This window comes from Lissotriton helveticus, chromosome 5_1 (assembly GCF_964261635.1).
Source record: "Lissotriton helveticus chromosome 5_1, aLisHel1.1, whole genome shotgun sequence".
Classification (NCBI taxonomy): Eukaryota; Metazoa; Chordata; class Amphibia; order Caudata; family Salamandridae; genus Lissotriton; species Lissotriton helveticus.
Genome location: NC_136065.1, coordinates 791749653 through 791777329, shown reverse-complemented (window position 1 = coordinate 791777329; position 27677 = coordinate 791749653). Strand labels below are relative to the sequence as shown.

Below are 27677 nucleotides of genomic sequence, written 5' to 3'. Positions count from 1 at the left end.
ACTATTGCTTCAAACACTGTTTATTTAAAAACCACAGTTTAAGCACTGTACATTGTTTGCTAGGCAGTAACTGAAAAATCGGAAGAATCTTGCCCCTTGTTTGTATTTTTGAATGATAGGATTCCGAAAGATGTCTCTGAATATCCATAGTTCAATCCATATAATAATTTTATATGTCATAGTTACAGGAGTCAATATTTTTACCCCCGTCCTTCCGGATTATTATCTGAAATGCTCTTTGGAACGGCAAAGTGTACTTACCACAGTGTTTTTTGGTGGAGAATGTGTAAAGGTACTGATAATGGTGGATAGCAGTGCTTGCCTCTGAGCTTTGAGCTTGTGATAGAGTGGGAACTTGCGCCGATGCTTGTAAAGTTTATGATGGATTGGGCAAGATTTTGAGGTGATGCATAGAACAAAATGCATCTTGACTGCCAGCTCAACTGTTTTTCAAAGCACGGAGTTTGATTTTTGAACTAAGCACGTGTGCACAGTTAAAACACCATTTATAAAGTGCAGTGTGTGGTGTCTGAAACCCATTAGGCTACACCATTTATAAAGTGCAGTGTGTGGTGTCTGAAACCCATTAGGCTACACCATTTATAAAGTGCAGTGTGTGGTGTCTGAAACCCATTAGGCTACACCATTTATAAAGTGCAGTGTGTGGTGTCTGAAACCCATAAGGCTATCAGCCAAGGTCAGATGTAACTTTCATCATGATGGGGACAACACAATTCGTGTCTATATATCGAAATAAGTGTAGTCCACTTTTACTTTATTAGGATGTTTACTTTATTTCCATTTCTGGACGCCTGAGGTAAATGACACCATGATTTGCATGTGAAAAGTGAGGGTTTTAAGGGATTGCCTGGATAAACGTATTGAAACTTGAGCCTAATCTGTAATGAAAACATTTGGATCTCTATAGGGGCTATTTATAATCTCTAGATTGGTTCAACAATATAGGGAACATCTTACTATTGGAACGCAAGTCACATTAAATTCCAACTACGTATTTAATATGTCCTGACCCGGTCAAATACCTGGGGATATGGATACATAGGGATCCCGAGACAGTCATCAGAGAAAACTACGGCAAGGCAATGAATAGATTGGAGGACCAAGTAGCTAGATGGATAAAAATGCCCTTTTCACTAGCGGACAGGATAGTCCTTCAAAAGATGATCATATTACCTAGATTCCTATATTTGTTTTGGAATATTCCAATTTGGCTGACAAATGCCTTTTTTGATAGATTACGTTCTGCACTCCAGAAACTAACATGGGCCGGTAAACAGGCAAGAGTAAGCTGGAGAGTTCTCACCCAACCATATCACCTGGGAGGTTTCGAGGCGCCAGATTTCCACTTGTACTACATTTGCGCACAAGCTCAACATGCATACTATTGCACGAAGCCCCAAGCATACATCCCTCATGTTGCGGTGGAAAGTGATATTGTCTCTCCTACACCACTGATGGCGTTGCTGTCCAATCCAATAAGTTATACATCGAAAGATACGATACACACAGCCAAAAATACTTGGAGAGCGTGGCATGCATTGGCGCAAAGGGCAAACAAATTGCCGATATATGCACGGGCACTACCAACAGCGAAACGTCCTCACCTTACGGTTACACAGGAACCCAACATGCAGATACTCCTTGAGGATATGAGACCACAGACTATGGGCCAAGCATTTCCTCATAACACATTCCTTCACTGGTCAGATCCCTCCCTATGCGACCATCAGACCCAGATGAAACATTTTGCGTACTTGCGCCTCCGTTTGGCTATGAAGGCACTGTATAATACATTTCCTACTGAACCTGAACAATTGACGACACTGCAGGTGCTGCTAACAGCCCCTAATCGTAAGAACTTAGTAACGAGACTCTACACCGCAACCCAAAGTGAACAAACTGACGGGCCCATGGCGGCACGGGGCAGGTGGGCACTGGCATTGGTTAACCCAGTTGATGAGCAGGATTGGCAATACAGTTGTACACAACTTACACTTCTCACATCGAACTGTAACCTACGCATTATCCATTTTAAGTTCCTTCATCAACTATATTACACGCCTGTAAAACTGCGGAAACTAGGGCTCAGGGACAATGATTCCTGTCATCGATGCAACGTGGCAGGTGCAGATTTTTTACAAGTGGCATGGGCTTGCCCGGGCTTGCAGCCCTACTGGCATGCAGTCACTACTGCGTTAAGTACCATGCTTTTGGAATCTATCCCAAATATCCCCCTGATCTGTCTTTTGGGAATCAGAAAACTGAAATACGCTAGACGTAGGAAGTTTTTGGCAGTGGCGCTACTTCTTGCAAAACGACGTGTAGCAATCAGATGGGGCAGCAAGAGACCAACCAGACTGAAAGACTGGATCAAAGACATGACCTATTGTAAGACAACACTAGACACCTATCCTGAAGACATTCCTATAGCGTCCAGACCCAGAGACTTCTGCGAGCCACTTATGCAATATTTACAGGACGCTTCGGACTAATTTGGATGTACAAAGGTTGATTTATCTACATAGTAATGTGGTGTAACGAGACACGATGCATATATAGGACCAGCTGAGATGTGGAATTGGACGGGAGGCCGAGGCGGGGGCTACTAGTGTAAGATTACTATAACTGCTGATATCTGATGTTTTCTTTCTTCTTTGTGGCATATAAGATGACTGCCTATATGTAACCTGGAATGTAATTAATGAGTGTCTATTGTATTTCACATCAACAATTGTCATATGTTCACGGATGCTGTGTAATTGCTGGTCGGACGAAAAATAAAATACTAAAAAAAAAAACATTTAATGTCTTCGAATTCCCAGAGTATTATAACAAAGCTCTCAATTGGATAATCAAAGATGATGAATAAGATGAGAGGAACAATGAAATTCTTAGGCAAATTTATTTAAACCCATTTAAAGGTTGACTTTATCCATCCATTCATTTGCACAGTCCTTGTGTGTCCTAATTCATTTTAAAGTTCCAAATACACCCAGAGGTAATTCCAAAATTCAAGCTGGAACTGAATAATTAATTTACAATCCAAATTATCTGTGAGAAAATCAAGGTACTTCCTGTATTTATTGAATTGGAGTGCCTCTTGTTCAAAGGTTGACACGTTGCGGTCCATTCGAGTCTTATGTGACAAAAGGACATAAAAATCAACAGCAATTATTTGAGTATCTTCACTTGAATCTACTGCTGGTCTTTTGCGAGGAATGCATTCCTAAACTCAGGGCAACCTTGTAGGTTCAAACGGAATGCATTGCTTGAGTCTGTTGGTTGCGTCTCCATGGAAGAAGCTGTAGTATGTATGTCGCAGCGACCTGCATACTACCAGCGACTCCTTTGCAGCCACAATCAAAGTGGGACCCCACTTTTGACTACGCCACTGGAGTCAAGCTATCCTGGCTGACGACGGCTGATAGCCAGAAACTGGTCCTAGGATGCTTGATTCCGGTCCAGGGAAGACATGGCTTGGCAGTTAGGGCTGGACTGTTCCCATGAGGCACAGGGTCAAGACTGATTTGCATATGTCCATGTCTGAACTGGGGTGGCGTGGTGAGCAAAATAACGATGCATTAAACCCAGATCTGTGACTGGGGGTGAATGTTTTGCCAATGTGCAACATTCCGTCCATCATCTTGTGTGTTTTGCTGTTCGCCCTATGTGGGAAGGGTATGCCCAGACGTGGGTCCCTTGCTCACCATGCTACTGGAGTCAAGGTATCCTGGATGATGGCGGCTGATAGCCAGAAACCGGTCCTAGGATGCTTGATTCCGGTCCAGGGAAGACATGACTTGGCAGTTTGGGCTTGACTGTTCCCATGAGGAGCAAGGTCAAGACTGATTTGCATATGGCCATGTCTGAACTGGGGTGGCGTGTTGAGCAAAATAACGATAGATTAAACCCAGATCTGTGACTGGGGGTGCATGTTTTGCCAATGTGCAACATTCCGTCCATCATTTTGTGTGTTTTACTGTGTGTCTGCGTATCACTTGTTTTATGACTAATATTATGGTCATGTTCTGTTTTGCTTACACGTCTGGTACTTAAAAAAAAAAAAAATGCTGTCTGGTAGCTAGTTCCTTTTTTAATTTCATACAATGTTGTTTTGTTATGGGTTTGGCCTTTAGTTTCCCTGTATATGGAGTTATCTGAAGCATATTTTGTGCAGTATACTGTCGACGCTTTTTGGTGGAGAGGAGTTAAGATTTTTTGTAAATATAGCGGAGGATCATGGTTTAGGTTATCTGTTGCACCTATGACTCGATGCTAACTCTTTACACAATTTTGTTTGCCCTCACTTAGCCAGCATGGAATGAAGGCTGGAATGGATTCCTCAATTGCTGCTGTGCTTTCCTTCGTACATCCTTTCTATAACTCTGCTCCCGAGCAGGAGGGAGTGTACATGAGAAATCCACCTTCAGCCTTTGTGTTGGTCAAGTGAGCCCCCACGCCAAACAGACAAAATTCATGATATTCAAAAGAGTCCAGAAGATGACATTCAGCAGTTAGACGCTACCATAAAAGAGAAAACGATTTGTGATCCATTTTTCCTGAGGAGAATTGGAAGACCAAAAACACACAAATGCACCTCTGGCTGAAGAGTATCAATTTCTTCTGAGTCCTGAGGAGACTCCCCCAAGTGTTTCACGGTTTGAAACGCGTTGGCAAGGGCACAACCCAAAGAGCATAGTTAGTAAGTCAACTTGGGCTTACAGGGTGAATGATGTATATTGTGTGAAGAAAATATCCCTGTACTGTGCCACTATTTGAATTAGTTTTTTTCGCTTCTAGTATAGGCCCTCCAAGCATGAGCTCTGAAATGTTTAGAATTGGTGGCGCTCTTTTCTGATAGATTAATTCAGAACCAGGATACAGACGTTGGTATGTTTACACATAGGTGAAATAGCATTGCAGTATGTTTTTTGTTACATACAATGTACTATGAAATGTTTTGTAGGTTGTAAGTTCATGTTAAAGGATTGATAGACTGTTCTCTAAAGTGTGCTGGTCCACTGTGTAGGATTTTGATGTAAATAAATGACCTGTTAATTTTTTCTGAATATTATAAAAAGTAAATGGTGGCTGCGTTAACTGATACAGTCGTTCACGAAATTCAAAGCCTATGTGAGTGTTAAATTACCATAAGCATTGGCATTCTTTCTTGTACACCATTTGTAGGGCCTAGCTTTGCTGACTGATTTGGGCCCAACCACTTCTTTCTTTGTTAAACACTTTTTTAGAAAGTTGTCATTTTCTTAATTTAACCAGTCTTTGCCTCCGCCTGTCTCTAAATACATATTGGTTTTGGGTGACAGCTAGGCTTTGTTCATTCCTTCTAGGCAGCCACACAAAGCAAGAAGGGGTGTGATATTTGCAACCAGATGGTCCATCACCAGGCTGATGTGCCTTCCTCCAGTAGATTAGGAGGGAGAAGCTGACATTTGCACCTGAATAGGGGACACAAAGAGCTGCATACCACCTATGTAGTGAGTGTGGAGCCAGGGCAGGAAAGGTAGAGACCTTGTGATATTCAAAGGCCTCTTTGATGTCTCCCACTCTTCAAAGGCACATTTTGGTATGAGTACTGGACCTCGAACGCCACCAAATCAGAGCTTTGCTGGAACAAAGGACATTCTGCCTGGAAAAGAGCTGCTACGCTGTAGGAGGGACTACCACTTTGCTAACTGCATTACTGTGGTTTCCTGCTGCCTGACGATTTCTGTGCGTTATGAGGGACTGCCACTTTGCTACCTGCTCTGCTGGCCAGCTGCCTGCTGCTCCTTGCCTGGGGGTGAGAGAGACTGTTACTGCTCTTTACATCCTCAAACCCAAGTTTCTCCAAGGGATTGTCAGCATGCCTCCTATTTTCTGAAGTCTCAGGGACACAAAAGACTTATTGCAACTCTGCTGGACCTACCTTCCGTAGGTCATACTTTTCTCTTGGGTGCCTGCTCCAGTCCTGGGCTTCAGAAGTGGGTTCTGCAGCTGTTTTCTGCAACAAAGTGACCCCTTTGCACCGATCAAAACCGACACAGTGCCCTCCAATGCTGACGCAGTGCCCATTCAACAATGATGCTGGTCTGACTGCGAGGTTCAGCGGTGAGTCGATCTGAATACGCAGCTGCAAGGCTAGACTTTGACACAGCACCGATCCTTCGACACCCACTGCGAGGCTCGAATCCAGTGCATCGGTTCAGATTCACACAGTTTCACAACTGTGTGAATCTGAACCGATGCAGGGAGTCTTCGATGCCAAAGCTTGCTCTGTACAAGGTACTTGTCAGCAGGCCTTTCATGAGTCCTGCAGCAAGTCTACCCACTATTGATTTCTAAGCAGTGTTCTTTAGATTTAATCTTTACAAGCTGCGCCAAGCCACCAGAGGGTGAGCACAGGTTAATTTAGGCTGTGCATCCGACTTACCCTGACTAGGATTGTGGCTCCTGCTTGGACAGGGTGTATACTCTGCCAACCAGAAACGTCAATTTCTAACACTTACTTTCTATCTTGGTGGTCTGTAACCTGGTTCCTTTCTCAAACAAGCAGTTGCAATGCAATAGGTTTTGCTCTACTGATAGTTTGAGGTGGCAATGCAAATAATAATGCAACGCTAATAGCTCATACTTTTAGTAATGCCAGACCGAGTGCATTGCAAATGCTTGCATAGTGAGCCAGCAACCAGCATTGTATATCTCGATGCAGTACCTCATGCTGCGCCTAGAGGTCCCTAGTGAGCAAGTCAACAGCACTGCATGTCTAGGCGCAGTACCGCAAGCAGCTCCTAGTAGTCCCTAATGAGCAAGGGACCAGCACTGTATGTCTAGCGGTATTACCACAAGCAGCTCCTAGAGGTCCGTAGGAAGGGCAGTTTTGAAAAATTGCTGCTGATACATTTAAAAAGTAGCATTAGTAGAATTATGTTATTCGTAATTTCACTTCAAGGTAAGTAGGCCATAGTTTCAGGTCACCCTCTGAGCGACGCATGCCCATTTATACCTAAGGAGAGACTGAAACGGAGATGTTGATTACACGTAGGTAAAGCCTCTAACAGTTTTAACAAGACTTTTTTTCATTAAAAAGAAGCTGCTGTGATTGTCCCTGGCTGCTTCAAACGTGAAAGCGGGCATGGCGCAACGGAAAGCATGTTGTGCCTGCAGCAGGAGAAATGCATTAAATAAAAATAGTGTTTTTGACTAAAGAAGACGTACCATATAACAATAGAAGTAAAAGGGCCAGTCCTCATGGGAGGTTACAAATGAAGACATGGTGGTACTAAGGAGGGACTAACCAGCCTATTTAGGAATCAGAAGCCAGTATTTACAAAGGACAATGACAGAAGCCAATGATAAATATGGTCAGAGAGTGGGCGGGGCTTCCAGGGCATACTCCAATACAGCATGCCTCGCAGTGCATGCAGTTCATGCACGCTGCCACAGGCTTGACCTCAAAAGACTGTGCAGTCAGTCCAGGGGCTTGACTGAAGATTAAAATTTTGAGAGCCTTCCTGAATCATTTGTAGCTTGAGCGGCCCGTTTATGTTTTGACCAGGTTAACCTTTCTCATTTATTGTTCACTTATGTTCCTCTTTGTCCCCAACCAGCTTCCTGGTTGCATAAGACATATTGTGGGCTTACCAAGAATACAGAGGGGCTTGCAGCCTGCCCATTGCTTGTCTTGTTCTATTGGAATCTTAGTCTGTTTAGTTTCTGTGGCCAATGTGCCCATTTATGAGTGGTTCACTTTTATTAATGAAAATAGTTTGGTCAGAAGGCTTGTCTGGTCATCTCGGAATATGTGCTTCTTGGCTGTAGTGCACCTGCATATCCAGTCTGATTGATCATGCCACAGGCAGAGTAGCAGTTTGGAAGGCCGGTTTTCTGTGCAGTGACATGGCAAGGGGAACCTGATAGACTTATCCTTTGCAATTGTTCCCATACCAGAGTGAAAATAAAAACCTAATGAGTGAGGGGTCTTAATGCTTCGCTGCTCTTACACCAGCATGGGCAAAAAATAGCATACTAACATTTATTGGTTATTAAGGAGAATGAATTTCTTGTGCTGGGGCAGGCACATAAATAGTTTTTCTTTTATCTCTTGATAAGCTTAAGCGTGGCTTACCTCAATATAGCGCCCGCAGCTGCAAAGGTGCAGTTTACTGTGTTGCCTCAGGCACGACTCCTGTAATGTATAAGCTCTTCAAATTGGCTTGCTAAAAGTGTACAGTTGGTGTTGGTACATGCTTAACAAACATTTGTGTGCATTTGCTCAGTCCTTTGTCCAGTCTGACCTTGGAAATGAAGTTAAGAATAGATGCTGAAATGGGCAAACTAATAGATGCTGTTCTCTTCTTTCTTTCGGTTAGGGACGTTGAAGTCTAAAGCACGGTGGAAACCTAATAATATCTGGAATTACAAATAAAATTACAGTAATCTAAACCAGCACACTGCCACCCAAAAAAACTTGGTGTTCAGGATGCTTCCTGAATATTTAAGAATGGTTCACACACATGCAGAAAACCCTCAAACAGTGCCTCAGGAAAACAGAATGCTGAATAAATCCTACATTCACCCTCGTCAAGAGATCTGGGTTAAATCCATCATTCCTTTGCTCACCATGCCACCCTAGTTTAGAACCTGCCATATGCAAATCAGTCTTGACCCTGCTCCTCATATGAACAGTCCAACCCAACTGCCAAGCCACGTCTTCTCTGGATCGGAAACAAGCATCCTGGCACCGGTTTCTGGGTATTGCCAGGTTAGTGTCATCAGTACTACCTTTGCTCTTTGCTTGCGCACCTGAGCCGCTCCTAGAGTGATCATCTGAAAGGTGAAGATGCATATTCCGTATCTTGGCTTCAATCGTGAAGAAATGCCGACAACGCTTCTGATTGGGAATACGGCCTCCAGCTCTAAAAGCACGGTAGCTGGTCATCGAGGTGGGATGCAAACAGGTCGATCGAGAACGGACCCCATCTCGACTGCAGATCCTGAAAGACTGGAGGGTCCAGCTTCCAAGCACTTGAGTGACAAAAATGTCTGCGGTGCCAGTCCACCACCTGATTGGCCGGGAGGAATTCCGTGGTCACTGAGATCTGGTTATTTAGACAGCAGTTCCAGAAGCTCTTTGCAGTGCCTGCCAGAGCTCGTGACCTGGTACCTCCCAGATGGTTGAAATATTGCACCGCTGATACATTGTCTATCTTTAGGAGGACGCACAATTGATTTCAAGATTTGGTCCAGCACTGGGCAGGGAATGACCATGCAGGGAGTTCGAGACAATTTATGTGTAAACTCTGTTCTTGTTGTAACTAGCTTCCTCCTGTGGAGAAGTCCCCACAGGGAGTGTCTCAGCCTAGTTTGCTGGCTTCGGATTTGATTACTAAGTCGGGTATGCAACAGAAAGTTGCTCTCCCATTCCAAGCCACCATATGGGCAAACCACCAGGCGATTTCTTCTCTCGCCTCGTCCGTTAATGGCACTGATTGAGAATACATGGCTGGACGAGAGGTAGGTTGGCCGCTAGTCGTGCACTCCAACAACCGACCTTCGGTACGCAAGTGAGCGTCTGTTCGGCTAATACGAGTGGGGCTCTCTGCCCCCATTATTTGGTTCCCCTTTTCTTCTCCCCCTGAAGGTATACTATATAACCGGGTGATCTATCTAGGGTATGGTATTATCTACGATTCTACATGCACCTATTTTCCATCCCTACATGAGGAGATTAGCATGTCGTCCTGACGAAATGCCATAATGTTTATTTTGGTAAGAGACATGAAACCTGTTGAGCTTCTATTTCTTCAAAAACACCACCTAGTGTTGGAGTGGATCATTATATCCATCTCATGCCAGACTTTACGTTGTTAACCATAACAAAGGAACCCAGTCATTAAATAGCATTTTGGGCTCTTTTAGTTACTTTTACTGCACATTTTTTGACCAATCTACTCAAATTTATCTCACGCACCATCACACCTCAGCCTTCACATCGGCAAAAAAACAACTCCTGCAAAGAGCCCCCCCAGCAGGTCCCATTGGGCATTGCAGCACCAGCCCAACGAGGAGCTTCCCGATGATAAAGCATGACACCCCTTCGGGGTGTGTGATTGCCCTTGCTTCTAAGGCAGCATATCCCCCCACTTGCCTTCAGGCAGCCTTTGATCTTCTCTCTTGACAGGAACTGCATACCCTTTGGCTCATTATCTGTGTGGCACATATGTATGCTGAACATTTATCTGCCCCTGTCCCTTTCTCTTGGTTTAACTGATTGAGAATACGTCCGGCCCTTCCGCAAGTGGTATGCATTGAGTTGCTGAAGGACCCGGTAGTTGTGCGGACCCTGGAAAAATAGCCTGGATGGAGGAAGATAGGAGTCCTACTAAGCGGGCAATCTGTCGGAGCAACGTGTGTATTTTGGCCATAGTTTGCCTCAGCCCGTTCCTTATCTTGGCCATCTTCTGAGACGGAAGGCTCAGAGTCGACGAAGTGGAATCCAACAAGAAAACCACTTGTTGAGAAGGGATCAGTAGGGACTTGCCCTCGTCTATGACAACACCCAGTCCCTGAAGGAGGTTGACCACAGACTGAAAGTTGTGCCACAAGCTTCCTGGGGCATTTGGCCATGAGGAGCATGTCGTCTAAATACACAATCCTGCATACGCCATGTGCCTAAGAAACTATATCACCGGTTTTAGGACCTTTGTGAAGCACCACGGTGCTGACGACAGGCCGAACAGGAGGGAGGTTAACTCAAATATCTGTGAGCGCCACCTGAACTGCAGGAACCAATGATTAAGGGGGAAACCTTGGGATGGACGAGTATGCTTCTTTCAGGTGCAGGCGTGCCATCTGATCCGTGGTCAGCAGCATGTCCCTGAGAAGATGAATCCCCTCCATTTTGAAGTGGCGGTAAACCAGCCACTCATTGAAGTTCCTCAGATTGATAACTGGTCTTCGTCCCCCATCGGTCTTGTCAACTAGAAAGAGGTTGCTCAGGAAACCATGAGGGTGTTCCCTTGACCGGCATATGGCCACCTTCTGAAAAAGGGCTGACACTTTGTTGTCCATCAAGGCTGCATCGCGAATGGAGAAACAAATGGAAATCTTGTTGAAAGGTGCTGTAAAATTCTTTATTAAAACCTTGTACAGTTTGTAAGACACATGCATCCGATTATCCTGCCGATCAAGAGTAAAGGGAGGGAGGGGAAGGGGTTCAGCATTGCTGTCTTGGGGAGAGTTTTGGTCTAGGAATGCCTGTTTTTGAATCGCAAATTCGTCCTGATCCACCCATTCAACAAATTTCTTCTTCGGGGAAGGCTTCTGGATTGAGGTTGGACAGTGCAGGGGGGGTGTCACTGGGGCAGGGCCCTGATGCGCTGCCATTTTTGTGCCCTCTTGCACGATATTCTCCAAAGGCGCTGCTCCATGGGGGCTATGAGATCGTTACCTGCCCTATAAATTGAGGCGTCTACAGCCTCATAGAATTTGTGTTCCCATTGGAGGAATGAGAGAGAGTCCTCCTCTTCGTAAGTAGCTTGGTCCTTCTTGCCAAGAGGCAGCTTGGACCGATTTTGACACCGCCTGGACACTATCACAGAAGAGAGGAACACTTGCAGCCTCTGTCAAGGTTCTGGAGAAGGGTTCTATGCACTAGACATGCAAGCTTGTACTATTTCGGCTGGTGGGTGTCCCACCAATATTTGTGGCCTGAAGCACACTGCTGGAGGGTTGGCACCCTGGGACACAGCCACCCCAACAAGTTCTTTTATTTTTCTTCAGCAGAGGTAATGCTGTCCGGGAGCTGTTTCCACAGTCCAGTACTTTAAGGGGTTCACAGGTGGATACTGACCCCTGCAGAGCGTAAGGGGAGCTTAGGAGCTCCAAAATACAGACCCTAGATTGGGCATTCAAAATAAGTTCAATTTGGGGCTTGCAGACCTGGCAAATAACCAGGCGTCACCCTGAACAGCAGTGGGACGGCTCGGGCATGCATGAGGCTCCCGCGGCACACGTCTAACTTATGAGATGAGAGAGACGTGCGGCGTGGAGCCTCCGAGCCACACTGACCGACAGTGCCCTTGCTCGTGCGGATGGCCGCACCACAGTTAAACACAATTGGCAAATCGCGTAAGGAGTGCATAAATGTGTTCCTACGATCGTGGGGAAAATGTGGATAAACACCAAGTCAATCACTGCAATACAAAAGCAAATATTATAAACAACTAAAGAGAAAAACTAGAAAGGTGACTTAATTGGCTGTGGAGCAGCAAAGGAAAAAAGGCAGCCAAACATTAACAAAGGACTATGTGGATGCCTGGCTACGGTCATGAAGGAAGGACTAGTAATGGATGTTTCTCTTTTCCCTGGTGTTCATGGGAAGAGTAGTTTAAATGTAAAATGGCTGCTGTGTTTTCTGTATACTTGGTAAAGTGAACGAATAAAAGAATAATCTGAGCCTACGGTCCTGATGACATATTTCCTGTCTACGCCATTTCTCCACTTACCTCCAACCAAGTTATTGGCTAATACCTTCATTAAATTATTGGATTTAACCCTGAAATCTCACCTACAGACGATCAAATGCTCATAATAATTGTATGACCTCCCGCCCCACTACCTAATTTTCTTCCCGGCATTGCTGCGCCTTGTCATGAACTTAACATTCTATAAGAATGCACATTACTCCATGTATGTGTTATCACTGTTTGATTTACCAGCTGACAAGGCATCTACTTACCTTTAATGTGTGCTCTTCCAAACTGATGATGTAATGCATCATGTTACCCTGTGGGTGAAAGGGTTTTTATGGTCTTACATGCTGTGTTGAAGTCTACATTCATTCTGATCAAGTCCTACTAAGATATTGTTTGAGCTTCATAAATCCTCTCTACCTACCATTCGTGACTATTTTTAATGCAATCTTTCATGGTTAAAACAAAACATAGTGCTAGCGTCTGCCAGATAAAATGATTAAATCGCAACTATGCGCTAGTCTGTATTTGTTCTTGATGTGTAGCTGTTTAGCTGGCCATTGAGATTTCATTTGTGCAATGTGCTTCTTGTTTTCACAGGAAAACTTAATTTTCTATAAAGAAGTCGCCTTCACGTACCTGCAAGAGGCCAGGCATTTTGTGAATGAAAAGTGCAAAGATGCTGAGCCCTGGCAGCTAATCGGATCAACCCTCGTCGTTACCCTGCTGGCAGTGTGGCTTCATGGGTTCCTGTTTCAAGATGAGAGTAAGTGTTCTAATGTGCCATTTGGGTTGAGCTACTTACCACACTCTGAAAGGATCAGGATGCCAATGTGATGTGGAAAGCCCACTTAGTCACTAAAGTTTTGTACTGTTTTAGGTAGTGCCCTGGAATAGCATCCAGCTACTTTATCATAACTACTATTATAGTAATCGTGTAAAAGAACTGCAGTCTTGGGTCTAAAACATTGCAGTGGTTTGTGTGGATAATTTATTCAGACTGATAGGCATTATTTATTTGTATGTTTTTGTTGTAGTGCTACTAGAATCAAAAAAGGTAAAAGTGCGCTGTAGATGAAAAGTTCACATGCCAAAAAGAAGCATGATACAATAAGAGACAAGCGGATAGGTTACATACAAAAGCACTGTATACTTTGCACTGGACGACTCTGCATATGGTGTTTCAACTTGGCTGTGAAGGATAAGAGTGTAGAAGCTAGTATGATATCTGTGGGAAAGACATTCCCAGAGAAGCAATTTTTAGGGGTGGTTGTCTTTCTGATGCATGGTATGTTGAGATGGTGTGCTTTGCAGCTCTTTAATGTTCTGTTATTGCCAATAATTTCGTTTTAAAGTGAAGGTAGAGAGGAAAGGATAATACTTTGTGGGTGAGACATGCAGCCTTAAAGAAGAATACGTTTAGGAAGTGAGCCATTGAAGAGAGTTAAGGGCAAGTATAATTATTTTGAACTTTCTTGTACCAGTGACCAATTCATCCTAACTGTGGAGTGTACAATAATTTTGAGGCAGGATAAGGTGAGTTTTTGGTAATCCGCTAGGAACACATGTCTATACTGAAGACGGCATATCACAAATGTCCTGTTTTGTCCAACGTTAAATTAAAAACAAGGAAAACTGGTCAAGACTTTATTTTTTTATTTGTTAATTCTTGTGCTTGGGCCTTGTAACTGTTGCTATATAGAAAAATAAGTTCATGTTTTTTTCTTATCAAAAAGCTTCATTTGAGCCTTCTATCCGCTTGTCTCAGAAAGGGATTAAGTTTGTATCAACGTTCAGTGCTTTCAGTTTTGAGATGCCAATGCTCATCTTCTGCATTTTGGTATAACTTTATGCCTGAATTTCACGAAGAGAGTCAACAAACCAGTTGAACATAATATAGCAAGGATAGAATGAGTAGGTTTTCCAAGGCATACACCTAAATGGGATCATAGAGAATCGGCTATTTTAATGCATTTGGACCCATGTGTGAGAGAAGATCTGAACCAGTTGAGTTCTGTCTCATCAATGCCCATTCTTTTCTCTTGGAGTGGAGTAGGATGTTGTGGTGTATAAAGGTAAAGGCAGCTCATAGCTCCAGCATGCACTGTTTTGACTTGTAAAACTATGTGTGTTATATAGAATTTTAAGCATATGGTTTTCAGTGTTGCATGATCTAAAAGCTGCTATTAAAGTGGAACACTAGGATTTTCGAATTACTGACTTTCAATTTAGTTACAGGACACTCCCTCTTACTGATATGTTCAGGTAAAGGTGATCTAGCACTGTTTGTCGGTAACATACATGTTGAATTTACCAAATTGTCATAAAGTAATTTCTAATATCACTGACCTTTGTAAACTTACTGTGTCCTCTGTATATGTATATGTTGATTGTTCATCATGTATGTAGGTTGGTGGTGCGGCTGCCACTTATATGAGCACCACCAGGAATAAAAAAGTTTGAAATTCTGGGGCACCCACATTACCACATTTGTTGGGGGCTTCGTTGGGAGCACCACTGTTCCTGAGAACCGTGCAGGCTCCTCAGTCAGCATTCATAGTGGGTGCCGGCATTCTTTTTGCAAAGATGGTGCCCCAGTGCCATCTGGGTTACCCACATCACCAAAATCATTGAGGGTCATGGAGCAGCCCCAAGGCCTCTGGTGCCCTTGCCAGCACCCAGCCAGCATTCATACTGGGTGCCAGCAAGAGCCGGCAATTTTTAAAACATATTTTTGCAAAGGGGTTGCCCCAGTGCCCACTCGTAGCACCCACACCACTAAAGTTGTTTTGGGTCGTGGGTGGAGTCCCAGTGCCCGCAGCCTCTGCTGACTTCCTATCCAGAACCCATTGTTTTGCTGGCAGGAGCCCTTTGCTTCCACGTGTGGCTGAAGATCTTTTTTGTGCTCTCTCCTGTGCGAGAGCAAAGTGAATGCGCCCACTCTCCTGGGCAGGAAACAGCAGTGTCCTGGGGGATGGGGTCCGTGTTGTTATCAGGCCTGGGGATAGGGGTCCCTTGGGCCTCTATAAAGCTTAAAGGGGGCGAGGGGGAATGCACCCCACCCCCTAATTATATTTTTGGGTTCAGTGGAAAGACCCCAGGGAATGGGGTTCCTAGGCCTCAAAGGAACTCTGGCAAGGGGGCTGCACCCTGTCCCTATAAAAAAATAAAAACAAAAACAGAATGATCCACTGGCACAGGCACATCTCGGGAGGGGGACCTCCTAATCGAATAACACAGGAAACCACATTTTTTAGGTCAAACTTAGGCAGCGCATGTGCTGCTCTGTGAGGCACGCTGTATCTAGAATTTGTTGTTTTTTTAGCATTGCAATTGGTTCCTCTTTCTGTCCTTCTTAAATGCCGGGTTTTGATTGGTTAAATAGCGTATTAGTCCCTACTTTTGGGCTTTTGCAACCTCCCATAGGTCTTGCCCCTGTCGCTTGTGCTGTTCTTTTTACTGTTATTTATGATACTCTGTGAGCACTATTTCTTTTTTGTGGCTTGCCAGCTGCTTGAACAACAACGTGCTTCGCGCTTATCTTTTCTCGTTTATTTTTTGTTGTTTCTTTTGTGTTCGCAGTGGCATTGTCAATGTTGCACCTTTACCCGTCACAGCAACCCGCCCCGCCACCCCTCCTGGGGCGCTGATTACCCATTGAAGATACAGTTTAAAAAGTCGTGTAAAGGGCAAGGCACAGGGCTAAAATATAAGTTTCCACAGCAATGGCACCAGCCTGCATGTAACGCAATGCCATGGGTCAGTCACAGCAGGGCCCTGGCTGTGCAGACACTGGCATTTCCAGATCTAAATTTGGGGAGGGACGACCCAGCGGACTGCTGCTGCCTGAAGAATTCCCAGTAGCAGCAGATTCCCACTTCCTCCACTGTCCCTCTCTCTTGTCCTTCTTAGCCCTCCTTCTTCTCCCTGGTTTCCACTCAGAGTGTAGGGTTGTACAGCACCTGCACTGGTATCCAATGAGAGTGCAGGGTTGTACAGCTGACAGTTTTGACTCCTCAAACATGTATTGTTCTTGGCACAACCAGGCCGCCAGGGTGTCCCTCAGAATGTGCTTCCAAGCAACCATTTTGTGGGGGTATAGCGACCCCCGATCTACAATCGTATCACGCGTCATCCCACCTTTTGGTTTTAAATGTTGGTGGTCGGCATCCGCAACGACCCGGCATATCGAATGGAGAAATGGCTGATGGGAGATATGTTGCCACACAGACTGCTCTGTGCGCAGAGGGAGCAGCTACCCCGGTTGTTTTCGGTGTGTGGACAGATTCACTGCGTCTAGTGGGGTGGCTGCGGCGGTTGATGAGGGAGAAGCTGTACTTCGAGATATCCCTGGAGCGATTTCAACTCCCACCACTTTGATAACTCAGTGTGCTGGAGTTTTTTAAAAATCTTTTTAAGTGTGTTAAAATGCTTGTTTGTTTATTGCCTGCATTATTAGTCCCAGATAAATCACTTTCATTTGCACGTACATCGCTAAAGATTTCAAGTGCCGCCTCTTCGCGCTCTTTAACTTCTGCAGCAGACATTTTCAAGCTTTCCAAGCATTCCCGCTTACACCGCAACCGCTCTTCCCCTCTGTGTTCAATCACTTCGGTACACGAGCTTCACTCTCTCCCCCACCGTTTAGAGCGAAGTCAGTCTTACCTGGCAATCGCCTCGTGTATCTTCGAGTCCTCCGACATTCCATCCACGTACTCCTATTCCGGTGCTGATCTTCTCGTTACTCGGCTCTTAAGCCTTAGGGCACTGGGGGGTGGCAATTCTCCTGAATTCTTTCGTTTTCCTCAAGTATTCTTTGCCTCTCCAGATCGAGAGTTGCGTCGTTGCTTGGACTCCTCAAGACCGAGTCCCATTAATTACTTGAAAATAATGACGCCTTGTGCGAATTAAAAATTTTATTTTCTGCCGCTACCAAACGCGTTTCGACTGAGAACAGTCTTGCTCACTGGTAAAGAAGTTGTAAATGCGCCCGAGTCGTACTTCCAATATAACAGTAAATGCACCCTAACATATAAGGTACCAGACCTAGCTACACCTAAAAGGATACACGCGTTTTTGATATGCTCCACACCCTATGCCGTCTATTGTTTGACATGCCAGTGTGGGCTTAGATATATTGGAAGCACGACTCATCCGGTCAAAATACGGATACTATAACACATGCGTGCTATCAATAATATGGACGAAGCGTATCCTGTCGCAAGACATTTCGACAAGGTACACGGACATAATATGGATTTGCTGTCCTATATTTGTTTGGACAGTGTTCCGGTTAGTCCGAGAGGAGGAGATCGCTTACAAAAACTCATGCGCCTGGAGTCGAGATACATTATAGACTTGCAGAGCAAGAATCCGATAGGCCTAAACATTAATGAGGAATTAGCAGTACATTTGGGATAAGAATTATCATTATCAATTTTCTCCCATTTATCTTTGACTTGAAAGAAAAAAACATGAATATGCTATATTGATTCTATGTAAATAAGCTGTGACCGAAATGTAACGAATTATGATGATTTTTCAATTTATAATGATAATCTAGTGCTTAAGATATGTGGTTTACATTCAGACATTTGGATAGGAATTGCCCATCCAGGGCAAGATTAAGTAAGATATCTTATCCAAAAAAATAGCGATGTATGCCGATTTGGGCAGTCTCGGTCTCCTCTGTATTTCTGCAAGATATGATGTATCTATACCCATAGGTCTCCCCAGGGGTCCTACCTTGCTGTGTTACTGTGTTGCCTAAAGGGTGATGTCTTGCCTGAACTTTATACAGAGATATTATACAGGAGATGTTAGTCCTACTGTTAGTCCTGCTGTGCTTTCAAGAAGCCTCATGCATAATGTATGAGATTCGAACGAGGGAAAAACTTGCGATCTTGATGCAGTGTCGTATCTCGGTAAAAGGTCAGTCCCTAAGAACTGTTAAATATGTAATGTAGGGCAGAATATAGGTGAAAGGTTACAATGTTATCTGCACCTATATAGGGTACCTATATAGAATATAAATATATATATTGACCTGAATAGGTCTAGGGTTTATCAAACAAACTAACTCTTGAAATAAAAGAATTGTGAATGTAAGTATTAAAAAAAAGAGAGCGAGTAATGTGACAATGTTGTCCCATAGGTTTTTGCACAAAATCAATATATTGTAACTTCCATCAGACTCTTCTGGTCACAGACCCATATAGTGTTTATCAGTGATCCAGAAATACTTGATACCAGAAATACTTGATACCCAGAGTCCTCAACAAATCTGAGGATTATAATCCTTTTTCACTGTATTCCAACAATATATCAATTCCAGTGAAAAATCCAAAGCATAAAAAATTAATTTGAAAGGAAGCTATGCATTTTGAAATGTGCCCTGGAATCCGAGTTTACTAATAGTGGTTATTTGCACCACTTTCTGATTGTTTTTTTTCCAAGATCTATTTTTTATGCACAGTGACTTGCAATTGAAAGCCACAAATGTGGAGGCTTCCAATAAATACCAATAAATGTCCCCCAATAGTGTGTTCCCAAATTTCACCCAATAAAACAAGTTACCCATATGTGTGAGGGAGCCTATTGTATTTAGGACAGGAAAGGCCGATAAACCTGACCACGTGAGCAGAGTAAATAATGTTTTTGTCAGACTAACTTTTGTTGTAGTGCTTTTCTGTGGTATTTAAGCCTGGAGTGGTTTCTGACCCATGGAAATCAATCAACCCTAGACATTTCTTAAAACTAGAAACAAGAGGATTCCAGGGACATCCTTACTTGGATCCCATACATTTTCAAACTTCAAAAATGGGGTCATATCAATGAGCTCCCTCACTTTTCTTTGTGGGACTTTTCTGAAACCTGCCAGCAATTACAAGTTATCTGTGTAGTGTTCTCGCACTTCTCACAATAAAAAAGGTACCCTTCTTGTTTGGGTACGTCTGTTGCTGGGCAGGGACAGGAAAGGCGCCAAGTCACACCCATAAAATCTCAAAATCTTTGTTTTGAGTTTGTTAATTATTGGGATAAGCGTCACTGTCATATTTGTATTTGGAGTTCAGCCGATACGCAGATAATCCTATGAACACCAGACATTTCACAAAGCTAGCTAGCCAGAAATGTCCAGGGTGGTGTGGCTTTTGTGAATCCCACTAATTTTACTTACCCATAATTGTCTGCAAATATTGCACTTTGGGCAAAATCTGAGATTTTTAACACATTTCTGTGTGATTAAATGGTACCCTATTTTGGGGGGTAGGCCTGTACGCTGCAACTGGAAGGGTCCAAATATTCACCAGGAAACATCAATATTTTTGCTTTAAATTTGATCAGTTCTTGGGATGGGGGTACCTGTGATTTTTGGGCCCAAGGTTAACGATACCCAGGGAACCCATATCAGCCCCTGACATTTCTGAAAACTATACAACAGGGTGGTGTGGTTTGCATGGATCCCTTTAATGTGTATTTGCTAAAATAGTCTGCAAAAGTCAAACCTTCGGAAAAATAAATTTTTCATCCATTCTGTGAGGGAAAATGTTTGGAATCTTTGGGAAGCAACAAAAGATATGTCACCCAGTGTTCCACCACTTCACCCGATAACAACTGTACCTCAAGTATGTGGTTGGGCCTATTGCTTAGGTCAGGGAAGCCCTAAAAGAACACTATGAAAAATTGCAAGCATTGCATTTTAAATTTAAGTTTGTTCTTGGAATGTGAGTAGAAGCAGAATTTGGGCCTGCAGTCAGCTAGCTCCTAGTAAAACCTTCTAAATGTGGGATCTTCTGAATATTAGAGACCTGTGGAATACTGGGTAATGTGGCTCCCAGTAGGTTTTCTTATCCAGATGCCCTGCATACCGCATAAGTATGCCCAAAACAAATTTCCTTTCAGTTTCCATGAGTGAGTGATGGCTGCAGTAATAAACCTAGAGGTCAGCCAGTACCACATCCACCATGTGCTTTCATGTAAACTACACTCCCCTAGAATCCATGGTGGTGTGATGTTAATTAATCCCATTATGTTTTTAACCTAGAATGTTCTACAAACCCAGTAACTACCCCTCAGAAGCATAGCAGCTAATTCCCAATGAAGGTAAGACTATTTTGTAGCCTTTCAAAGACTGGCATCCCATGAAGCCTATCAACCATACATATTTCTGGAAATGGAGAACCATGGATTATGTGGCTGACATGAATCCAACCAATTTTTCTTACACATAATGCTCTCCAACATTTAGACTGTTTGGGGAAAAACTCAGGTTCCTCATATTTATAGGGCCATATCCCTCAGAAAATGCAGCCAACAGCAACATTCCAATACCAGACAGAAACTGGTCAAACCTAGGATCATTTAAAAGTCTGTAACGGGTAAGTGTGTTTTTAAATGGTTACACATTTTGGTATTTTCCTGTCATGTGCATTAGGCCCACTCATACATGTCTGGTACGGTTTGTCTCAGGAGACCTGTTGGAAGGAAGGATGCTAAGGCTTGCCATTGGCATTTGGTTTTTGACTCACGACATATCTTCAAGACATTCTGAGTATAAATATATGCTGGATACACACATACTACATGACCTTGGACACCTCTAAATCTCGAGTTTTTAAAAATGTCAGTGATTGCTGGGTTTCCTGGGTGCCAGTCAACGTGGTCCCAAATGTTGCAACCATCACTCATGGAAAGACGGAGGGAATTGGATGTTGAAGGTATAGTTTTGACAGTCACTGGGCCTTCTGAGTAAGAAAATATTTTGGGATTTACTCAAGCCACATCACCACTGATTTTCCCCAGTCTGTATTTTACAGAAATATCCGGGGTTGGTATGGTTCCCCGAGTGTAGGCAGACCTAGTGGCAAGATCTTCCAGCCGAATTAGTTGTGTTATTTTCAGCATAGTTTTGATATCTCAAGGGCATTCTGAATAAAAGGTTGTGCAGGGATCTGTGTGAGCCCCACCTAATGGGACTCCCATGGTCATTAAGTTATCAGAAACTCCCAGGTTTTCCAAAGTGCTGACCGGCCCCTGGCCTGACTACCTCACCATTGCTCATGGAAAATAAGAGGACATTTGGATATTTTTGGGGTGTGTAGTTGATATTGAGGCAACACAGAAAGTGTAAGACCCTAATTCTGAATCCGGGTAAGGGGTGGGGGGGGAGGCGGGGGGCCGGGGGCAGAAAAGATGGTGTGTTTCCCAGGGTTTGGAGTAAACTCTAATGTCCGAAGGAGCTGGCTATAATGACGCACAAAATAATCCCTGGTGTCTATTGCACTCTCATCCCACATGGAGTGAACATTTGAATGTAAACTCCTCAGTACCCTTCAAGTTGGCACACAGGCTCAATTCCAAGATTAGCTGCCCCCCCCATCCCACTCCATTCTTGGGTACCAATCCCCTGGTAGCTAGTGGGGGTTACCGCTCTCTTGGTGATGACATATATTGAGTTGTAACCTTAGTGGGTCAGAACTATGGTGCTATGTGGTGTGGTGGTGTGGCGGTGTGGCCGATGCCAAATGCACTGCCTTCCACTCCATTGACATTAAAAGATCTCTTTGTTGCCTAGAGGGATTTTTTCCTCCCTGGTGTGTAGAGATTAGGGGTAGACCTATTTTTCCTGCCTGAGAGGATTGGAGAGGAGCTTTGGGGGGATGAAAGTCTGTCTGTTGGTGGATATGGGGCACGATAGAAAGACCGGCCATCAGCCAACACAATAATTTGCCAATTCCTGGTGTCCAGGGGGCTTTAGGCTCTCCTGGGGTGGCCATATTGGGGGTCCTTCCCCCGCCCAAAAAAGCCCAAGCAAACAAAGGCTTTCAAGGGCATGGAGGTGGAGGGATGCAGCCCGTTTTTATGAGGGGCTGCCCCACTGACCATTCTTTATTTACCAATATTTCACATGCGTCTATTGGGCTGTCTGCCCCCCTATGTTGGAGAAAGCCACCCAGTGTGCATCCCAGAAGGGCAGTAAGACTGGGTAGAGGTTCCTGTCTGATGCCAAGACGTTATTGCTCCACTCTATTTTTGATAAATAAATCAATAAAAACAATCTCTGGTATCCATTGCGCTCCCCGCTCCTCCTCCCCCATAGACCGAGCTCTCTCCTTGGGCAAACTGAAAATAGCCTAAGCTTTCACATTTGTTTTAGTTTCATATCGATGACGATTAGCATGCATGCCCCATTTAGCTTCTCTCCTGGGTGGTTGGACTTTACCTACCAGTCCGATGGATTACGTTGTGGACGGGAAGGTCAAGTCCCTAGTACCCTCAATCCGTATTTTCCTAAGAAGCTGTGCTGTGTTTGTCATGTCGAGTGTAACAGAGCTTGTGAACAACTTCCACATGAATCTTAAGAAAATCAAATCCTTAGAAACTAAATAAAGACGTTCTTACCATGCTTTCAGAAAATAGTGAAGGACATCATGGTAAACAACGGAACTATAAAACAAGCCTCCTCTCCTTGAACTGACCAGGTTACACACTTCATTGAGGACATGCCACAGACAAGTTCCAATGAAGTTTATTTCCAATTTCTTTTGCATGCTGTGATGCCTCACCAGGAGTATGGGTGATGTGTTTTGCTCGTACCTGACTTCTCTCTCTATGGGAAACGGTCACTACAACACAGCCGCTTCCACGCAAGCCTTTACCACTGCATGCCTTAGAACGCATTTGTGGTTACCACAAAAGCCTTTACCACGCATACCTTTACTACGAGATGCGTAGTAAAGGCATGTGTGGTAAAGGCAAAAAAAAAAAGAGCGTGAGAATAAAAAGGGGAGTTGGGGGGTCGTCGTCACCCCCCCCCCCCCCCCAAAAACGAAAATGAAGTGACGAAGCGAAGTGGAGGCAATTGGCGTCGTTGGAGAGGAAACGGAAAGAAACTTCCGCTTTCTCTTTATGACGTAGGACGTTACCAAGGAAGATGAAGGAGAGGAGACGATGTGAAGAGGTAAGGGGAATTTTTAATAAAAAATAAAAAAAAGATTGAGAGTTAAGAGCAGGGGTAATTAGACCAGGGTTTGGGGGCTGGGGGACACGTAAGGGTACAGGGGAGGTGTATAACCTTTCCCAAGAGTATGCCCTTACCATGCATACATTTACAACGAAAACCGTTGTAAATCTATGCGTGGTAAAGGAATATTCGTGGAAAAGGTTATGTGTGAAAAAAAACATTCCGTTGTAGTGCATGCGTGGTAAAGGCATGCGTTGCAACAGAATGCGTTGTAACGACATACAACCCTCTCTATTGTAATTGCTTCTGTTGAATACTAGGCTGGTATGGAACTCTGTTGCATATGTTCAGCATAGGAACAAAAAGACTGACCGTACAGCACATTAAAGGAAACTCCTCTTGGTAACACATTTTGCAGGATGAAGTAGTAGCCATCTGCCACTTGCAAGATGGTACCACATTGCCCTTGCACGCACGGATGTCTCATTGTTGGGGGGGAGGTGTAAAATGTACTGCTGTGTGTTATGGGAAAAATCGTTGTGCTCGCTCTGCTTAATAAATCCTACAAATGATTGAATTATTTATTGAATCCATCAAAAATGTAGGTTTCATTTCTTTTGATAACTTCAAGAACTTGAAACCTATTCCATAGCACTCATTTCTTAACGCTACCATTGCTCAGCGTTTACCTTGTGAACATAGAGAACATTTGAAACACAGAGGAACATAATGCATTGTTCAGTAGTATTTGAAATCCATTACTTGCCTGGCCTGTCTGTTTAACTGCAGTAATACACTACTTTGGAAATATTCATTTTGGCAGTGGACCAATACGACAATAGTCTAAAAATAGGAGTTTAAAGTATCAAAAGAGATTTTTTGTTGTTGTTGGTTAGATGCTATTTTTCAAAGTACAATCTTGTCTAGCACATTTTTGTTTTGCTTTTTTGACAAATTGCTCTGACATTGCAGGCTTTGAAATGTGTGTTTTACCTGCTGGCTTGTGCGACTCCTTAATTGATTAACTCCTTGCATGCTCATGACGAGCTCAGCTCGTCATGAGCGACGGCGCTCCGGTGCTCATGACGAGCTGAGCTCATCATGACCGCGCCCGTTCCGTGGAACGCTCGCACGCTGGGCTGATTCCCCTGCTGTGCTGAACGTTCCATTGGAACGGGCGCGGTCATGATGAGCTCAGCTCGTCATGAGCACCGGAGCGCCGTGGCTCATGACGAGCAGACCTCGTCATGAGCATGGTGGCGCTGTACGCGCCGCCCCCCAGCTCAGCGGGAAATACCCCGAGCAGCGAAGGGGTTAATGGAGCGTTTTAACTTCTCTACGGACCTCACTGGCATACCTTTCTGTGTACAGCCGCTGCAAGAGGAATTGGTCAGGGAACGGTTACAGAGCTCAGTTTCCTGTGCCAGTCTGGTTTCAGTTCATGCCACTGCTAAAAAGGCCTCTTTCAGGGGCTGAAACTTTTCTGTTGGTTCCTGATGTAAGAGACAACCTGTGTAATGCAAATGTGACCTCAAATGTTGGGGCACCCCCTTTAGTAATTATCCTTGAAAGGGAGGTTTACTGCTCTGCAAGTAAAACTGAATAACGGTGTGTCGAACCTAAGGGCCATAAAGCATCCTACACGCATTTTTTTTCATTGAACCAGGACTTCTCTGTGTTGAGGAGAAAAAATAAGACAATGTCACTGATTTGTGTCAATATGCAAGAGCAGGCGAGGTTACCTCCTCGGTGGGAGCAGTCTCTGGAACTAAGCCCTTCAGCACAATAGAAAGTTGAGAGCAGAACACCTACCAGGCATCAGGCATGACTAGGCCAGCATGCTCAGCAGGTCAACTGGAGAGTGTCACGAGTGAGAGTTGGGTCAGACGTGCTGGACAGGTTATTCCTCTGCTTCTTCATGCCAGAGCTGCATCTGTTCGCCACAGAGAGATCATAATGCGGATCAACACCAGTAGGCATTGGCACCAAGGTGCATTTTCATTACCTGGGTGCAGACCATTTGCATACACCTTTAGCAATTTCCCCTTATTCTGACCTCCTTAACCAATATCAAACGGGAACCATGCCAAATAATTCCTATTGCTCCGCTTGGCCGAGGATTTAGTGCTCAGTTAGTTGCCTGTTGGGAGCATCCAACATCCCTTAAGGGCTATGTCCCCTCCTACTTTACATATGGGGGCAGTCCTGATGTTGTCTATTGAATACCTTGAATTGGGGCACCCAATCATTCCAGCAGTGGCAGCACTTTCACCAAGGTAAAGGCATTATCAGAATGATCTGCAATTCATCTATTAGCCCATCTCCATATTTGTCTACTTGCTGTAAAACAATGGCTGGGACATTACTACCTTTCGCTGACGCCCAGTAAGACTGAGGGTATGGGTCAAATGCTGGGCATTGTTTTAGCTCATGGCTTCAGACTCCGTGCCTAAATGAATGCGGTTTGCAGCACAACCTTCTTTATTCTCCATGTTCTCGGACGGTCCCTCCCTTTCCCCTCTTGATATCTACACGTGGCAGGTGTATTTGCATCCGAGCGTTGCAGACTCAATTATTTCAGCAGCTGATACACAGGGCAGTCAAGCTACCCTTTTGGCAAACTACAAGATACGCAAATTGCAGCAGTCCATTTGTAAAGAGTACCGTTGGCTGGCACTGAGACAAAGTTTCCATTTTAAATGCCTTTGCTTAATGCACAACGGCTCCTATTCTCCAGCGCACTTAAGCCTAAATCATCTCTTCCGGCCCTGTGTCCCAGGGCACCCGTGCAATGTAAAACGTTGCTGCTATTCTCAGTTACAAATGATTGGCGTGCCTGTATGGGAGCCAGGGCCCTCTGTTGGGGCCCCAGTTGCGGAATAACCTGGCCCTGCAGTTAAGAACTACTGCTTCACAAGTCGCTTCTAGAAAAGAATTAAAGGCGTTTTTGTTCTGGCACCAGTTGATTTCTGTTTTCCTTCCTCGAATTATTACCTTTATCCAGATCATTGTTCCTGCTCCAAGAAACCTGTTCAAGGGTACGCTGCACTTTGCAAATAGAGTTTTTAAAAATGCAATGAAGGGCTCGCAAGCCAAGTGGTGGAGATTAGTCTAGTGCAAGGTATGCACCCGGTATCGTCATAAACATATCTTATATTGCCATATTTCGTACATGGGGGCAAATCCTGGCTCGGTTTCAGTTCCATGAGGAGCCATATGTCTGCCTTATCTGGATTCAGGCGCTTTGCTGAAAGGATGCCCCTCTTCTCCCATGGGCATGCTATAGAGTTCTGTGCTTCGTGCCTTCTCTGTGGTACACCAGCCTTCAGTCAGACTAGAACGCAGTGTTTTTAGGTCTCGCTGAGTCAGCGTGCATGCGCCGCTCGGAAAGACATTTAGTAGCGGCTTTGTGGAGGGGCTCCCAAAGAGCCAACCAGCATGCTAGAACGCGCACAAGCACGTGCGCTCTCCTTCACTTTCGCACGTGCGCGCTCACAACTCCCGTCTGCGCCCGCACTTCACTTTCACTTTTTTGTGCTGTTGCAGCACGCGCATCAGTAGACCAATGCTTGTTTTAAAAGGTTTTACATTCCACCATCGCTCGTCAATGCTAGTTTCAAATAGCAGCATGGTCCATGGCATTGTCGATATACACCCTGCAATGACAACATTTATCTAATCTTACTCGTTTGTATGTACAGTGTTGTACTATTCAGTGTCAGCATTTAGTATTTTCAATAGCCGTATAACACCCATGAGCTTTTTTGGCCTGTCTGAGTCTGTCTTCTCTCAGACACTCCAACCGGCATGATTAGCATTTAGCTGCTGCTCACGTGACGTCATGCGCATGGCGAACGGCATTCCCCGAGGCTATTTAACAGTATGACTGACGGGGCCCTAATTCCCTCGTCGAGACAGTCTTACAGGAAGTGCGGTGAGTGTCAACAAATTCCTTTTGTCTCTCGGATGGCTTGCAGTGTTAATTAAATCGGTCCAGTTTACTGAGAACTAATGCTCTATTTAATTTCAGAAGGACATGTGCATTGAGCTTTACCTGCCCGCAATAATTAATTTCCTTTCAAGTGGATTCTCCTTCGCAGGCTTAGAAATTGGTTGTTTTACTGTGGTGAGTGTATCCTAACCCCCTTTTTCTGCCCCTTGATGCATTTGTGATCTGCTTCATGAGTCTGAAGAATCGGTGTGTTTACTGACAGCCGGTT

General features: G+C 44.3%; 1 protein-coding gene across 1 annotated transcript in view; it reads left to right on the top strand.

The window, feature by feature from the left end:
• SGPL1 (sphingosine-1-phosphate lyase 1) overlaps nucleotides 1-27677 on the top strand; it is a 405741-nt gene that overhangs the window by 70626 nt on the left and 307438 nt on the right. The window contains exon 2 of the mRNA XM_078643255.1: nucleotides 13095-13260. Within this exon, the coding sequence (XP_078499381.1) occupies nucleotides 13095-13260 (166 nt within the window). The remainder of the gene's footprint in view (nucleotides 1-13094; nucleotides 13261-27677) is intronic.